At 39.1% G+C, this 16224-nt stretch overlaps 3 protein-coding genes across 7 annotated transcripts; 2 read left to right on the forward strand and 1 right to left on the reverse strand.

Moving 5' to 3' along the window:
* Positions 1-386: 386 nt before the first annotated feature.
* Positions 387-10157, forward strand: LOC117646420 (RING finger protein unkempt). 3 transcript variants are annotated; one of them, XM_034387337.1, is made up of 14 exons: positions 387-544; positions 646-855; positions 1164-1350; positions 1566-1665; positions 1780-1915; positions 2005-2207; positions 2559-2851; positions 2930-3122; positions 3249-3371; positions 3954-4117; positions 4205-4420; positions 4511-4666; positions 4764-4925; positions 5004-10157. In XM_034387337.1, the coding sequence occupies exons 1-14, from the start codon at positions 486-488 to the stop codon at positions 5190-5192; spliced, it is 2391 nt and encodes a 796-aa protein (XP_034243228.1). In that variant the 5' UTR covers positions 387-485; the 3' UTR covers positions 5193-10157. The 3 variants fall into 3 exon arrangements, with proteins under 3 accessions (XP_034243228.1, XP_034243230.1, XP_034243229.1); XM_034387339.1 differs by having other exon boundaries at positions 3990-4117; XM_034387338.1 differs by having other exon boundaries at positions 2562-2851.
* Positions 10158-11329: 1172 nt separating this feature from the next.
* On the forward strand, positions 11330-13425 carry LOC117645724 (histone H3.3A). Its single transcript, XM_034386077.1, has 4 exons — positions 11330-11477; positions 12213-12352; positions 12431-12584; positions 12668-13425. Exons 2-4 carry the CDS (start codon positions 12225-12227, stop codon positions 12794-12796), a joined length of 411 nt encoding a protein of 136 aa, XP_034241968.1. The 5' UTR covers positions 11330-11477; positions 12213-12224; the 3' UTR covers positions 12797-13425.
* Positions 13426-13576: 151 nt separating this feature from the next.
* LOC117645723 (vesicle transport protein USE1) lies at positions 13577-15134 on the reverse strand. 3 transcript variants are annotated; one of them, XM_034386073.1, is made up of 8 exons: positions 15038-15134; positions 14850-14957; positions 14661-14710; positions 14476-14554; positions 14257-14401; positions 13993-14177; positions 13776-13917; positions 13577-13706 (listed from the first exon to the last, which is right to left on the reverse strand). In XM_034386073.1, exons 2-8 carry the CDS (start codon positions 14946-14948, stop codon positions 13666-13668), a joined length of 741 nt encoding a protein of 246 aa, XP_034241964.1. In that variant the 5' UTR covers positions 14949-14957; positions 15038-15134; the 3' UTR covers positions 13577-13665. The 3 variants fall into 3 exon arrangements, with proteins under 3 accessions (XP_034241964.1, XP_034241965.1, XP_034241966.1); XM_034386074.1 differs by having other exon boundaries at positions 15060-15078; XM_034386075.1 differs by having other exon boundaries at positions 14661-14748; positions 14850-15061.
* Between the last annotated feature and the right edge of the window lie 1090 nt (positions 15135-16224).

The following is a 16224-nucleotide window of genomic DNA, read 5'->3' on the forward strand; positions in this document are numbered from 1 at the left end:
CCCCTGTTACACGATAGAGGGTGGAATCTTGTTCTCAAACAAGCACAAAGTCCACAGAGACAGCCCCGCTCTTCTTGCGGCCAAGAAAAGAGCCGGGGTGCAGCACAGTACTTGATAAATCGACTTGTTTGGGTTCGGACGTAGCGTCGGCGGCAGCGGTAGGCGGACCGGGACCGGAAGCAGAGGATGAATCATGCGTAGCCTCTGCGGGACTCGAACAAGAGAAGGTGCAGCGGCGCTGCCGCAAAGCCACGGCGAGAGGGGAAATAATTCCAAGAAAACTGACCTTTAATTGACATTTACTTTCAACTTAACTCCTTTCGTAATTTAACAAGCTCTTTTACCCAAAGAAACCAAAACACTAATGACCTTGGCAGGCTTCGCCACTTTCGCAGTCACGTGACTGTTGCAGCCAATCGCAGCGCAGGCGTTCTACAGCGTACCCTGCGCGGAAGAAATGCGCAAATGTTCAGTAACTTTACAAAATGCCGTCGGAGGCGAAACCTTTGTTGACAGCTCAGACAGAAAAGCCGAACCACTACTCGTAAGTGCTTCGAAATGCTTATTTTGATATCGCGGAGTGTGTGGTTAGTGTTTGCGTTCTTTTTTAAGTGCTCGGAGTAATGAAAACGGTCCACTTTTCAGGTATTTGAAGGAATTTCGCGTCGAGCAATGCCCCCTCTTTCTGCAGCATAAATGTACACAACATAGACCGTATACATGTTTTCACTGGCATTTCATGAACCAGAGGCGTCGCCGCCCGGTTAGGAAGAGAGATGGTGCCTTTAATTACAGTGCAGATAATTATTGTACCAAGTTTGATGAAACAACAGGATTGTGTCCAGAAGGGGACGAGTAAGTAGAACTTTTGTTTTTGTTCATCTTTGAATCAACCTACATTATCTATCAGGCTTCTTCGTACTTTAAAAAATTAGATGTAATCCTTAATTTCGCCGCCAAACCATTCTTAAGTCGAGGAGAAGGAAATAATTGCTTTGATTCTTTGAAGCATCGCTTGAATGATAGCCTAGAACCTAACCTCATCTTGTCACTTTTTGCTCCTTTCAGTCCTGGTGTAATTATTATTGTGCTAATTTTTATCCTCCAAACTCTGTGCGTTTGTTTTAAATTAATATTTGTTTGACTGTTCTTTTAATTTTCAGCTGCCCTTATCTGCACCGAACTGCTGGTGACACTGAACGAAGATATCACTTGAGATATTACAAAACCTGTATGTGTGTGCATGATACTGATTCACGCGGATTTTGTGTGAAAAATGGCCCTCATTGTGCCTTTGCTCATGGAACGCATGACATTAGACCTCCTGTCTATGATATCAAAGAAATTCAGGTGAGAGTAAATTTCAGATTTGGGATCGTAGCAATAATTAAACTTGTTAGCTTTATTCGCTCTAATTGGTCATGTTTTTTTAACGTTGAATGGAGAATACTGTTGTTTTTTAACTATCATTGATTAATAATCGTTGGTTTTTTAACATTTTTCATTGATAGTAGTAAGTTTAGTTGTGTCCTCAATGTTTTCGTTAATTATTGTTTCTTTCTCAGGCGGCAGAGAACCCTGATGGAGACCCAAATTCGACATCAAATGGTCCCAATGCCCTGGATAAGGAAAGAAATCTAATGAATGAAGATCCTAAATGGCAAGGTAAGCTTTTGTAATTTGTCTTGCTTTAGAACTCTCACACTGGATAAAGTTGTAAACAAATCTATGGTGTCTTATTTTTTGTGTGACTCATAAACCCATGCCTTATGTTTTCAGATACAAATTATGTGCTTGCTAATTATAAGACAGAGCAATGCAAGCGCCCACCGCGTTTATGTCGTCAAGGTTATGCATGTCCCCAATATCATAATTCTCGAGATAAAAGGAGGAGCCCAAGAAAATTTAAATACAGGTAACATTCTGTTTGTATTGTTCTAGCTTAATATTAACATGTGTTTTTATTGAGGACGATTTCAATCTTTCTTTTTTTCCTCCCTTAAGGTCAACACCTTGCCCTAGTGTAAAACATGGTGATGAATGGGGTGAACCTTCAAATTGTGAAAGCGGCGATGCTTGCCAGTACTGCCACACTAGAACAGAGCAGCAGTTTCATCCAGAGATTTACAAGTCAACTAAGTGCAATGATGTGCAACAAGCTGGCTACTGCCCTCGTGGGGTGTTCTGCGCCTTTGCACATGTCGATCGTATGTATCGTTTGCTTCTGAGCAATCTAGCCATTTTTTCTAGCTCCCACCAATAGAGTTATGTATGGTGGCCTCTGCCTTGACCTCATGTCAATAAAAGTCTCTTTTAATTAGAAATTAACATATCAAAATAGGAATGAAGCCTATATTACATTGCACATAGAAGGTTCATTTCTGTTTGTAAAAAATATTAGTTTTGTGTCTTCTTTTTTTCTACCCTTAACAAATTTTAGTTTTTTTTTTTCACCCACATTGTATATAACTGTTAATGGGAGCTGGAACTTGAAAAAGATTTCTTGCCGTCAATTGCAACTGCTATCTATAGGTCCTTAACTGGGTTATTTCTTGCAGAAGAAATGAGCATTGCTCGCGATATTGTCGCCCCACATGATTCAGGAACTAATTTGGCTGAAATATTATCATCAGCGTTGCCTGCTGTAGAGAACAACAAACAAAATAATAATAAGCAGGAGAAAGGAAGTGACTCGTCTGCTGGTAGTGGTGAAGTGTCTGAATCTGCTTCTACAAGCAGTCTATGCTCCAACAGTTCTCACAGCAAAGCCCCTGGTGCTCAACTTGCACACAATCGCATTGAAAATAACCACCTTTACACTCAGAGCAATGGGCCTGACATCTTAAATGGGGTAATTGTCTCACATTCTGATGTTTACATTGTTCTTTGCTTACAAATTTTATTTGATTGTTTTATGTGTATTTTCTAGGGTTTGGGGCGCAATCCCTTGATGTCTCTGGATAATGATGGAGTAATGGAATCTGAAAAGAACCAGCGCAAACAAAATCTTTACATGAACTTTAATCAAAACTCTAACTCCCTAGTTAACTCACTAGGCCTGGCTATGTCTCCAATGACAAATTCTTTTTATTCTGCCAATGATACCATAGAGAGTGTTGTGGGTGAGTGTCTTTCTAACCTTGACTCGTACTGTATGAAAGGTTATGCGTTTATGTGTTGTTGTTCTTTACTTGCTTATCTTTTATTCTGACACAAAAGAAACCTGTCTATTCTTCATTTCATTTCAGGGAATGCCCTAGATGATTTGAATTTAGATGATGCTCTCAATCTAGCTGCCTCTATGGATCGTGACTTTGAGACTGAATCACCAACCATTAGCAATTCAATCTCAGCTGGTCTAGCAAGCTCTGGTGAGTAGAAATTATTGTTTTTAAAAGAAGCTCCTAGCTCACATAATGGATTTATCATGAAGGGTTTGATAAGGTTGAAACACAGTATATGTGAATATCTGTTACTTGGCAGAGATTTGCCTAGATTGTCCACAACACACAAAAATTTCTCAATTTTTTCAAAGTTTAGAAACCAGTTGTGTGAGCAATTCAACGAGCTGAAATTTTAATGGAAGGTGAAACAGTTTGAGCTTCTCCCTCCTCTGCTTAAATGGCTGACAACATGGTATCTTTGCCACACGTAAACGCTATTGTATGCATTGATGTTGATTTCCTCTCTACCATTGTGGAGTGTAATGAATGTTCACTTTCCATTTTATAATTCGAGTAATAGAAAAAAGCTTTTGCTGAACTTCCTAGCATGAATTAACTGGCCCGCTGAAACTGCCAGGGACTGCTTTCTGTTAATTTCAAAAATCAAACTGGCAAGATTTGACAGAATAAGGAGCTGCCATTAAGCGCTTTTAGCATATGGAGTGGATATTCTATTTGAGAACTCTTTCACCTTGTATTAAGAGCGGTTGTACTATACAAATTTTGCAGGAATATTGAGTGGCTCTGCACCCGTGAACATTCCAGGTAGCACATTGAATGATCGTGCCAATTGTTTGGGAAACTTCTCTCCATCCACTTCATCTCCTCTGCATCATCTTGGGTCTGGATTTTTGTCAGCATCGCGGTATTCTCATCAGGATTCCTTAGATTCCGTATGTATACTTTCTCTCTAGAGCACTTTTTTGTTATCAAGACCCAAGCCTTTTGAGGAAATCACTATCTTCTGTCTATCATTCCAGAACCCAGCATTTTTGAATCACCATCAAACTCATCCTCTACAGCTGAGCAGCAGTGGTTCAAAAATGGGGAGTAATCACTTTCCAATTGGTGGGGGAAGTGGTAGTAATATGGGAGGTTTAGGCTTTGAATTCAACAATCTTTCTCCTGGTGGAAGGACACATGCCAATCATATTATGAACAACTTTCCTATCAGCCCATCCTTAGCTAACAACTCAGTAAGTAAAGGTTACCTTAATCACATGGTTAGCTATAGCTGATTTTTTACGTCTTGAAACAATGTTATAATTTCTTGCTCTTCCCTTCAGTATAACAAATTAAGAGAAGAACTGACCACTAGTAGATCTAAAATGGCCTCTTGGGATGAAGGAATAGCCCAAGCCAGAAAAGCTTGTGAAGCGTGGCAAAGAGAAGCTGAAGATGCCAATACAAAAGCCAATATAGCAGAAAGACAAAGAGATGAGGTAAGAGTCCACCACAATTTTTAATAAGAATGAATATAAACAGGTCATAGTATTATTTGTCTAACCTGCTGGTCTACTTGTTTGTTTGCGTCTGAAGGCAATGACACAAGTCAAGCTTTTGCAAGGAGAATTAGAAATGCGCCAGGGTGGGCCTTTTATTCATGCTTTGCATAGAGTCTCAGAATTACGCACTCTATCATTGCCATCTTTAAAAAATCTACAAGCGCAGTTAAAATCTGATTTGGAAGAAATTGAAAAGGTATTTTTGGTTTGATACTTTTATTTGCCCTATTCCATAAATCAGGCCATTGAGTCATTCCATTGTATTTCATTTCAGGTTCTATATCAACAAACCGCATCTAAGTGTATGGTGTGTGAAGAGCAGGAGCGTAGTGTAACTTTGAGCCCATGTAATCATCTTGCATTATGTGCTATGTGTGCTCCTAAGCAAAAAGAGTGTCCTTATTGCCAGATACCAATAGCACATACTACTCATTCTACGCCCACTACTACTGTAGCTATGTAGACATAGGTAACGCCATCACAAGACTTTAAATCATAAGCCCCATCATCAGATCTAGCTATTATATATCTCTCTCTTTGGTAGCTGTTTCTTTATAAACAAACACTTTATTCGTTGGACACATTTGGGAATGGGTTTGATTGTCTTAGGGCTAAGTTTTGTATGAAGCTCGTAAGTATGGCAATATATTTCTCTGAGGTGATTGGCTTAGCAGACTATGATTTTAACAGTTTTATATCTTAATGGAAGATTTTTACAGCCCTTTTAGCTATTTCATTTTTTCCCCCCTTATTGTTTTGCCTGAGAAATAGAAGTTATGGGATAGTGTGTTTCAAGCTTTAAAACAACAATTGTAAAGACCAGCATTAGCCATCCTGACCAAGAATGTCTACGGCTCTATCTGTGCAAGCTTGTTAACATTGGAAGATAAAAAGACCAATTATCAGTTTCCTTGTTGTTGTGCGATACCCAATGTGCTTGAACTTCATTCTCTAGAAAATGCATTTAATTTAGCAACAGTCCTCAATGCGCTGAATGTGATCTGGAGTCTTGCAACTTTGAATTTATTTCTGTTTAGAGGATGTGCTCATGTACAGAGGGTAAGCAGTCTGTTTCATGTCAAGGCCTGTAGCACATTCTTGCCAAGAATTTCGCAAGGTGAGTCCATAGTCTTGTGAAGATTAGTCTGCCAAAAGCGAATTCTCCCCAGACAAGTTTGAAGCTTGTAGCTGCTTTCACCTTGCGCAGTTCCGTAAGGATGTTCTTCTTCATTTATAATCTGCATAATTAATTTTAATAACTCTAGAAGCTCTCAGCTTTAAATATGATGGATTTTGAAAGTCACTACCTTTGTTCTCATGCACACGAGGAAACATTGTTATTTACTCTAGGAAAAACATTTCTTGTAGAATTGTATGATATATTCTTACACTCCAGATTTACAGATTGTTATAATTTTAACTCCCTTTTTTTAGAATTTGTGTAATTACAAGGTGGGCCAATCAATTGTTACTTTTCAATTTGTGGAATATGTCTTTATATTTTAGAAACGAATTCATGTTGCAAACCTTATCAGTAAAACTAGTCTGGTTGCAGAAGGAAACTTGGTGAGACACGTTGCTAGAGACCTCATTGTGGACAGCTTTTTTTTTCTGTGTCTTAAGTATTGGTTGAATTTCTACTTCAGATTATATTTCATGCTCTTTGCCCCAAGTTTAATGAATTTGTATGTTTGTATTAAATTGGGATTTTCTTTCAGAGCACAGTGAAACCGCTTAATTTCAATCAATTTTTCTCAGGTGTAGGTTCAAAAAAATTCTGTTTGTTGATGAAGGGAACATTAAAATTCCCTTTTGTGGTTTTCTTTTTTTGTAAGCTTGGTTTTTGTCTTAGGTATCTCATTCTCTTAATTTTCTGTGAGGCGGCACTGCCTCAGAGGATTGATTGTTTGTCCACAGTACATGGACAAGCTTAAAGCTTCAAAGCAGCTTCTGGCAAAGCACTGGGCTTCATTTGATTAACTGAGTTTATATGAGTGTTGCTCACACTTGTATCCCAAAGAGGCATATTGTTATTTAGTTTCTGTTCAATTTCTTTTCTTGTTTTTTTTTTTACCATTATTGCTCCTTTGTTCACATTATGCTCTTTCAATTGTATTTCTTAACACGTTTCTCAGTCAATAGCATTTTAGCTATTTTGACCTTTAGGGTAGTTTATCTTAATTTACTTTCATAACAGCAAAAAAAATCTATAGCAAACACCACACTAGTGTTAATTGATCTGGTAGTGCAGATGTTTATTTTTTATTGAATCTGATTACAGCATAGATCAAAGTATTATTAAAGAGGAACATTTGCTGAGTGAAAATCATTGTTTTAGACATGTATTTATTAATGTATGGCTACAGATGAGTCTTACTTTCTCAAGCAATATCATAGGTTTAATATTTATATGTGGTCAGTGTTGATATGTTATGAAAATATAACAGTGTGGAAAAGTTTACATTGTGTGCAAATTGTATGCTTTTTAATCTGTATGCAACCACTGAAAAGGGGAACTGAAGCTCGTTTCTTACTGTAACTATTCTCACCCAAAATGATAAAAAAATACCCTATATGATACTGTTATGATACTGTTGCCATGTTTTAAGACAAGAAGCTTTTTGTATCTTGAACTGTTCATGCTATTCATGAGTGGCTGTAACTTCCTGAGCAAAATACTGTAATACAAATATTGTATTCATTGATGGCAATGGATCAGAAAGACTGTTTATGACGTAAGTTTCAGGAGCTCTTGATTTGACTTAGCTGGCAATAATTTTATTGTGATTGTTTGTTATTGTCACTTTCATATTCTCTGAAACATGGACATAATTGTACTGATTGAATCCTAAAATTTACTGACACCAAATTTTTCCTCATGCTGCTTTGTAGAGATGGCTCACATCCTTGCAGTTACTCCCTTTTTTTGGTAACTGCCTTGAGGTGAGCCATGACGTTGACGTTATTGCTTAACTAATTTATTGAAGAGCAAGGCCTTCCTCTGATCCAAAAGCTTAGGACCTTTTTATACTATCAATGAATTTCTTGACCTTGTAAGACTCAAATGCCAATATGACACATTTGCTATGTTCGAAAATTATTAGTCTTTAGATAGCTTTGATAATAATGTTCTGTATTTACTTCATCCAAGTGTTTTTGTGAGAAAGAATGTTTTGTCAACCATGATTCTGCATTGAATGTACCCGAATTGTCTAATATTCAGAGCACATCAGTGTTTTCGTTATTTTGTCAATCTTCATCAAGCTTGATTGCTGTGCTTTACACTGCTGTTTGTTGCTGCATAACATGCTAGGTGCCTATTTTAATTTATCTGTTGCTAGTTTAAAGGAATCCCATTTCCTTGTTATACGTATGCACATTATGAACTTGCCATGTTAACGTTGATTTGTGCGTCTGTTCCCTCCTCCGCTCTCCCCCTTCAGTATAAATCTGTATTTACCTCTTCTGCCCCATGTATTACCTGTTAATAACTGACGCGGCCTTCTTTTTAGAATCTAATGTGATAAATGGGATTTATCATGCAACAATCTGTGCCGTTGTTCTCACTGCCACTTATCTGTACCTTTATGTTCGGTTTCCCAACGTTTGTACAACATGGGGCTCTCAATACTTCATTACTACATGCTACTGTAAGCTTGTTGTGGCCTTAGCATTTCATTCAAGTCATCTGATGGTATCTTTCATGGTGTTAATCAATCATAATTTTATCTGTCTGTTCTGTGGAGTTTTTTCTTTCTTCATGTTTGAGAACTCTCATAGCTTCATAGCTCTCTGCAGCTTTGCCATTCTTCTCAATATTTTGCTGGTGAGAAATGCAACAAGCCATTACAAATGCCTCACACAAAATCTGGATTATGGAGAACATATCAAAATGTGTTGACACACCTGATGAAGCTTGATTTAAAACTGAAGCTAGCTTTTTTGGTTGGATCCTGTCTTGCTCTGTTTTTTTCTTATTTCTTTTATTATTTAAATTGAAAACTGAATTATTTATTTGTTTGTTTGTTTGTACCTACTAAGAGAGGTGTTCAGAATTTGTTCTTAATTCAACTGTGCATGGTAGTTCAACTTCTAATTTTCCTTGGTTTTCCTTAGCAAGATGTTGCCTGTGATTTGCGAGTTTCTTCCTCCAGTCAATTTCTTTTTGTGAAATAAGGGGTTTGGAAGGTCTGATAATTTTTGTTTTCATCCTGTTGTTCACAAAGTAATTTTCTTATTTAAAGGGTATGCTTTCAACTAGAACAACTAAGGTCCAGTAAACTTCATTAAGTAACACTATATTCCCAAGGAATGAATTAAGGGTGGTATATTCTTCATTCATTTCTTCCTGGCTCCTTGCTTCAAATTCTGCACACTTCTCTTAAATTCCGGTAAAATTAGTGAGTCATTGTTTCATTTTCATGTGATTTTAAGAACGAGCATATTAGCTTATAATGTTTGAATGAAAGTACTCAAATACCTTTACTTTGACCTTTATATAAATTGTGCTAAGATAATAGGCCTACATACTTTTAGCATTGAGTGTGTCTTTGTCCTAATGTAATGACACAGGTTCTAGGCAGTTAATCAGTGGCTGCTTTTGCATATGTTTTCCTTGGTTGAATTTTTTGAAACGCCAAGACTGCTACTTTGATCAATTTGTATTGAAGCATTGGTTCTTGTAATAATGAATTTGACCAATGCTCTTAAATTTCTGTACTGCAAATGTATATTGCATTTTAATCAATCCTCTTTTATTGTGCATTATTGCGACCTTATTTATTTCTTAGAGAGAAAGTCTCACTTGAAATTTGGTGGCTGTGGTCCTGCTACTTTATAGTACATTCCTGAGATGAAAACTTATTATTGTAAAAACGGATTAACATGAAATATCTAAAAGCAGAGCAGGAACATGGTGCCATGTGGTTTTCAGAATTTATCTTTTTTGTGTGTGTGTGCATTTATCAATGAAATTTGATATATTTCAATTCATTTGTAGTAGTGGCACATTTAAAGCAGTCACATATATTTCCAGTAGCAAAGCTTTGGCATAAATGCATAGACTTGCAGGTAACATGACTTTGCTGCAAGGGGAACAGAAAATGATATTGCTTGTGATTTTCTATATTATTTACAGCCTCTTACTATTTGAGAGTTCCATGATTTGTCTTTGGTAAGGCAGTAGGTTGATGTAATCTATTTTTCCATATGTGTGACATTTTCAAATGTAATAAAACGCGACAAAGCCTTGTTATTAGGAACAAATTCCATAATTTATAATTATTGCTTTGAAAATTTTCTGTGTTTTTCTTTGCTTTGCACAAGCAGGAATGAAGAGAATATCTTTAACATTAAATGTATAATTATATATTTTTAATTTAGTTGTACCTTTGTTTGGATTAAACCCGAACAGACTTGACAGCAGAAATTTGTTGTTTTTATTCTGTGTTATCCCTCCATCCTCTCTTTTTTTCCCTCTTGCAGGTCATTTTAAATTTCTGAGCAAAGAGTGTTCTTCAGTTTGGGGGAATGTTGAGTTGAGGCTCATTCACCTATGCTTAAGAGACCCTTTCCCGGCCCTCTCCCGGTTGCCGGTGATGGCATGCGTGAGCATGCGGAGCAAGGGGCAACGGCCGATGAGAGTGAGCTCGTATCGATCGCAATCGCTGTGTGGGGAAGGAGCCTGCGCGAGCCTCGCGAATCAAAGCCACCCCCTCGCCGGCCGCAAGCCGCGACTGGCCGCGACCATCACGCCGAGCGAGTCGCTCTGTCTCCCTCGCACTGTCGTGGAGAGCGCCGTGAGTGCGACAGAGACAGAGTGACGAGACGACTTTTCTGACTCGGCAGCCGCCCAGCACTGCCCGCACTACACTACTACGTGGGGCCTGGTGGGGCCGGGTCCATCCTCTACACTTCGAAATTCGACTTTCGTACGCATTTCGATATGTTTGAAGGCAAGGCCATTTTACAACAGGTTGCATTTTGACCGGTGAAGGCAGTGAATGAAAAAACAAGAGTCTCTACTTTGCAGAATACAGTCGACATCCACGGCGGGATGTGTTGGGGGAAGGGGGGAGGGAGTCGCGGGTGGCACAGGATGGATCCAGGCAACGGAACCAGGAAGGAAGGGGGAGGGAAGGGCCATTCTTAGAGAGGGAAGACGTGCTGTCTCCAAATCTACTCGATCGGATTCAAGCTGGGTCAGACTGACGAAGACTCTGCACCATCTTCGCTCTTCATGTTGGTTGTAAAAAGGACCTCGAAAAAGTGGTTCACAAATATTTTTACAGAATCTAATGCAATTACAGCATTTTAATGCAGATCGAGCATAGCTGTCTGCGCTAAAGACGAGCCCTTTTCACGGCATGTCCGCAAAAGCTGCCAAGGTCGACCGTACGCGATGGTCTTGAACGCGCCATAACCTGTCAGTTGAGGGCGGTGGTATCAGAGGCCCAGCCAAATCGCGCTAAATCCCCTGTTAAAAGCTGAAAAACCATGGACAACGTTCAACCAGCTGATGCATTTAGGAAGGAGAGACTAGAAATGCGCCGACCGGCCAATGAGAGAGCGTCTTATTTCGACCAATGACGACACGGCTCCGGCGTGCGGCGACCAATGGGAGACGAGCTTATTTTGACCAATCAGAGCAGAGCAGCCTGGAAGTGACGCCGTGCTGCTTGGATCTTGGAGAATCAAGCATTCGTTGTGTCGCTGTTTTCTATTCCTTTTCGCAGTTTGTTCCTTGCCGGTGAGTTGAATTGATGCATCAGAGGTGTATTTGGCCCCCGTTCTCAATCGTGACTAATTAGTTTCCTTGTCCATTTCAAATTTTCGGTACTATCTCGTGTTTTTCCTAGGCTGCCCCATGGTGTAGCCCGTACTCCCGTGTGTAGTCCATTGACTTGGTTCGGGTTGTTATTTTTGCCGGTTCAGGTGCAACTGGGTCATTTCATAACTTATTTCGCTACTTCGTGACTACCGCTTAATTCCCATTTAAACCCCCGTCCCTGGAATACTCATCTTTTGACCGTAAGATCTGTTTGACATCTCGCCGTAGGACTGTTGTTGTTCTGCAGGTGAGGGGCGCGGGGCGCGGGGGTGTCACAACAGTAGCTGTAGTTCCAGTTTTCGTATTATGGCGCAATATGTTCCTGCGCCATTTGTCTGAATCTTTCTAGAGATACTGCTTGTGCCCATTTTGCTAAAATTGCTGCCGGTTACTTTGCTCCCGCCAAAAGGATCGGTCTGCCCTTCTGTCAGCATTCCGCCATCTTGATTTAGAAGTGCATTGTCGTAGTGCAGTTCATTTTAGCGAGTTCTCGTTTCATTCTGTTCGGAAGTCAAGAAGTCACCGCTGATTATCTACTCACTGGTCAACTTTTTCCTTTAGGTTTTGTGGGGGTTTCTGTCACGAGCTTCATTGTAAATGGTGTTGTTTACGTTGTTAATTTTCTAAGCCTATGATTTACCTCTTTGTTAACAGATCTGAGTCGCAATGGCACGTACTAAGCAGACCGCCCGTAAATCCACCGGAGGAAAGGCTCCTCGTAAGCAGCTGGCTACCAAGGCTGCTCGTAAGAGCGCCCCATCCACCGGAGGAGTGAAGAAGCCTCACCGTTACAGGTAAACTGAGTTGCCCCAATGTGTGTTTGAAGTTTTTGGGGCTTTGCTCGAAGACTAACCGTTATTTCTGTATTTTAGGCCCGGTACTGTTGCCCTCCGAGAAATCAGGCGTTACCAGAAGTCAACTGAGTTGCTGATCCGCAAGTTGCCTTTCCAGCGACTTGTTCGTGAAATTGCGCAGGACTTCAAAACTGATCTCCGTTTCCAGAGTGCTGCCATTGGTGCCCTCCAGGTTTGTTCAGATGTCTCTTGTGACGTATCCATTTTGTGGTTGTGTTCTGGTGCCCTAACCTTTGGTTCCTGTTCCCATCCCAGGAAGCCAGTGAGGCCTACTTGGTCGGCTTGTTTGAAGATACTAACTTGTGCGCCATTCACGCCAAGCGTGTGACCATCATGCCGAAAGATATTCAGCTGGCGCGGCGAATTCGTGGTGAACGTGCTTAAGTCACTGGCAGCTGTTTTTTTATTTGTTTTTATATCACCTTTTGGGATGATTATTGTCGACAGTGAATGACAACTCCCGAGGACTCTGTCTTCTTAGCTAAATCAGACATCTACTTTCACTGCCAGGGAGTTGAGATAGAGAATGTCGAGGATTTATGATGTTTGGTTTTTAAGACTGGATTCAATTCTTACCTTTCAGTGTGTAATGTAGTGTGTGTTCAGTTATAAGTGCTTCTGTGTCACCTTTAAACTGAGGCCAATACATGTATTGTGCTTTGCCCAATAACATTGTTTTCATTTTTGACATGTTGAACCAATCAAATCCTGGTAATTAATTCTGATCTGAAGTCCATGACTGGCAATGAGACTTATAAGCAATATAACTTGTGGGCTAGTGTGCACATGTAAAACTTATTTGCTGTAGTCTTTGCACCCATTTACCTATTTGGGCAAAGGGCCTCTATGATTTGCATTATTAGCTGATAGAAATATTTGGTCGTTCTAATTGTATCCTTTTATTGTTTTAAGTTCTGTCAAACATTTTGTACAGAAATGTTAGTGGTGCATTACACGTGTTGCACTATTGTAACACTTTTTATTTAATTAAACTTAGGTTACCTTATTCCAAATGTTCTTTTTTATTCCTCCTATGATGAGTTCCCCCCCTAAATCTCTTGGTGATGGCCCTTCTTAGTGACTCTGTCCATATTCAGTATCACACTAGCTAGAGTGGTGTCAGTATTATGTACGATTAAAGGGGTTATACTACTATAAAGCTAATAAAAGTATAAACGCCAAATTGTCTGGCAATTTATTGAAATCCTACTGCCCTCATATAGGAATGTATTCAAGTGCTTTCACAACAAAGCTCATTTCTTCTTTTTCATTACTTTCATGAATACTACCATATCTGCAAACAAGACAGTTAGTAAATGCATCTTATTTAAAAAGAGGACGATATAGTTGAGGAAATACTTACTGACAAAAATGATAACAACCACAGCAATCATAACCCACATCCAACACCTCCATGCTCGTCTCGTGTGTTCTTCTAAACGGGCAGATTCTAATTTCAAACGTTCAAAATTTTCGTCTGTAAGTGATCCTGATTTTTCGGCTACCTGTAAGGAGATGCAAATCACTTAGTTCAAGCCATTTATAATCTGCTGAGGAAGGAGGTTGAAAAGCCTTCTTACTTCTGTGTCTTTCTTAATAATAGTGCTGGCTAGATGAGACTGTTCTTTAAGGTTTCGTGCTAGTGATAACATGTCTTCTGCAATCTTCTCTTGCATAGCATGATGGTGGCGTAAGAGGGCGTCAAGATCTTCACCAGAAGAGACCTTGCTGACCTTACGCTGTCGTAGTGTTTTGGGTCCATCAGCTGCAGAGAAAAAGTTCATGATTGAAACAATGATATAAACAGTATATCATAAGTTAAAACAAAATTTAAAATGTCATACAAGACTCAGAGGAAAATAATTCATCACGGAGCTCCTCTGCATATTTTGATGTTGTCTTTTGATGAATCTCCTTCGTTATTACTTGTGATGATGATGGGCCTGGCTGAAGGAGTTGGGCTGCCACCACCTTTTCTTCTGGAGTCGGCTAAAAAAAAAAGTATAAAATAACTACATATGATCAATAGAAAGACACCTAAGAACACACGGAACTACTCTCACCAAGTTTTGAGTGTGGATCAGTCCTTTTAAAAAATCAACCCTGCGTGCATATTCACCTAATGTATCCTTGGCAGGTTTGCTGAGATACAGAGGGGAAGAACAAACTAGATTAGTAAGATTACTCCCATTATATATCAAACCTTATTTAAAGGAATCATTATTGAGTAAACATAAAATCATCTTACTTGGGCATGCGCTGGAGATTTCGTAGCATTTCATCTAATGCTCCAATGTACTGCAATCATAGTTCCAAATGGCATAAGAAAACAGATGCTTCCCGATAATGCCAGTTACAAAAGCTAATCAATCTAAACATCATTTTCACATGCCATTGGAAGTGGCATAATTTATTTTCATGAATAGAAACTACTTACCTTGTCAAGTCTCCAATCGGTTTGGAAATTCTCTTTCGCTCTTAGTTCGCACTGAACCAAAAGCCCTTTCAGATTAACCTCCAGCCTGGAGGGTCCCATGATAAATCACTGTAATGATAGCAAAATTCCTTGTTTTTAGTTTCCCTAAAGAAGTGAAATATTTCAGTGTTTTATGTCTGACATGTAACCTGCAAGTTACAAGTTGTTTACGTGTGTATTTGTTGTTGATGTCTTTTTTGTGTTGTTGTTGTTGCATTGTTTTCTGCTTCCAAGTGACCAACTAAGGTTGGTCAAACTCAAAGGAGATTTGTTTCCTACCACTGATGTTCGTCTTTTTACTCCTGGATGTTTTTCGACTTGCTCTGGTGTGTTTTTCTTATTCTGTTTAGGATATTCATTCATTAAATCCAATTCAAGGTCCTATTTTCGTGCCACAAAAACTGATTTTGTTGGGTTGGTCATGTGTACAGCGCGTCGGCTGCAAAATAGCTTTGTCAGTTGTCAATATTTTACTTTTTTGTGCTATTTTTAAGCAGGAAGTGGTGAAATTTCAGTGACTGAGCTCAATCTCATCGTCTTTCGGAAATCTGTGGTTTCAAGAAGATAACAGTTTCAGTCTTTCGTCGTTTTAGTCGTAAGTTTATTCCTCTTTTGTTGTATCTTAGAGACCTTACAGCAAAATGTATCAATCCCACTCATTTTCCCCTTGTCTGTTAAGAGTCGTGCCCTAAACTGAATGCCATTGTCTGTTCAGAATGCCCACTTTCATGTCCTTATGACATCTATTCTGTTCACATATCAAAGAGTCGATATTTGTATTCAATTTGAGGTTAGGCTTTCCTCACCCCTGTGTTACCCTGTGTGTCTCATCAGACTTAGTGACCAATATATAATTTTTCGCAATGGTATTCTATCAATATGTTTTTTGTTTTGTTTCAGGAAAAAATGGTGTGCGTACCCTGCTTTGTCATTCCAGCTCTCATTTTTATTTTCCGAATGGTAATCCAACCTTTGGTGTACCGAATTTGGGGACATCGTATGCAAGAGCCTGCACTCTCTTGCCCCATGCCCCAGAAAAAGAAGAATTTGAATGCTAGTGAAGATTCTAAATGCCCTGTTAGTGGAACTGAGGCTACTGAATCAAGTTCCCTTGAAGGGAGCAGTAAAAAGGATGACTGAGTGTGATTTTTATGTGATTTTAATTATCAAGAAAATGTGGTTTTACTGTAAGTGAACTGTGAAAATAGTGAGTGTTGTTAGATGTGGCTTTGTTTCTTACTGGTAATTCACAGTAATGCCACTCTGATTTATTTGTTCTCACCTTTCTTCCATTCCAAACCTTGTTTAAATTTTTTTGCTCTGTTTTCTATGAACT

This window comes from Thrips palmi, unplaced genomic scaffold (assembly GCF_012932325.1).
Source record: "Thrips palmi isolate BJ-2018 unplaced genomic scaffold, TpBJ-2018v1 HiC_scaffold_19, whole genome shotgun sequence".
NCBI lineage: Eukaryota > Metazoa > Arthropoda > Insecta > Thysanoptera > Thripidae > Thrips > Thrips palmi.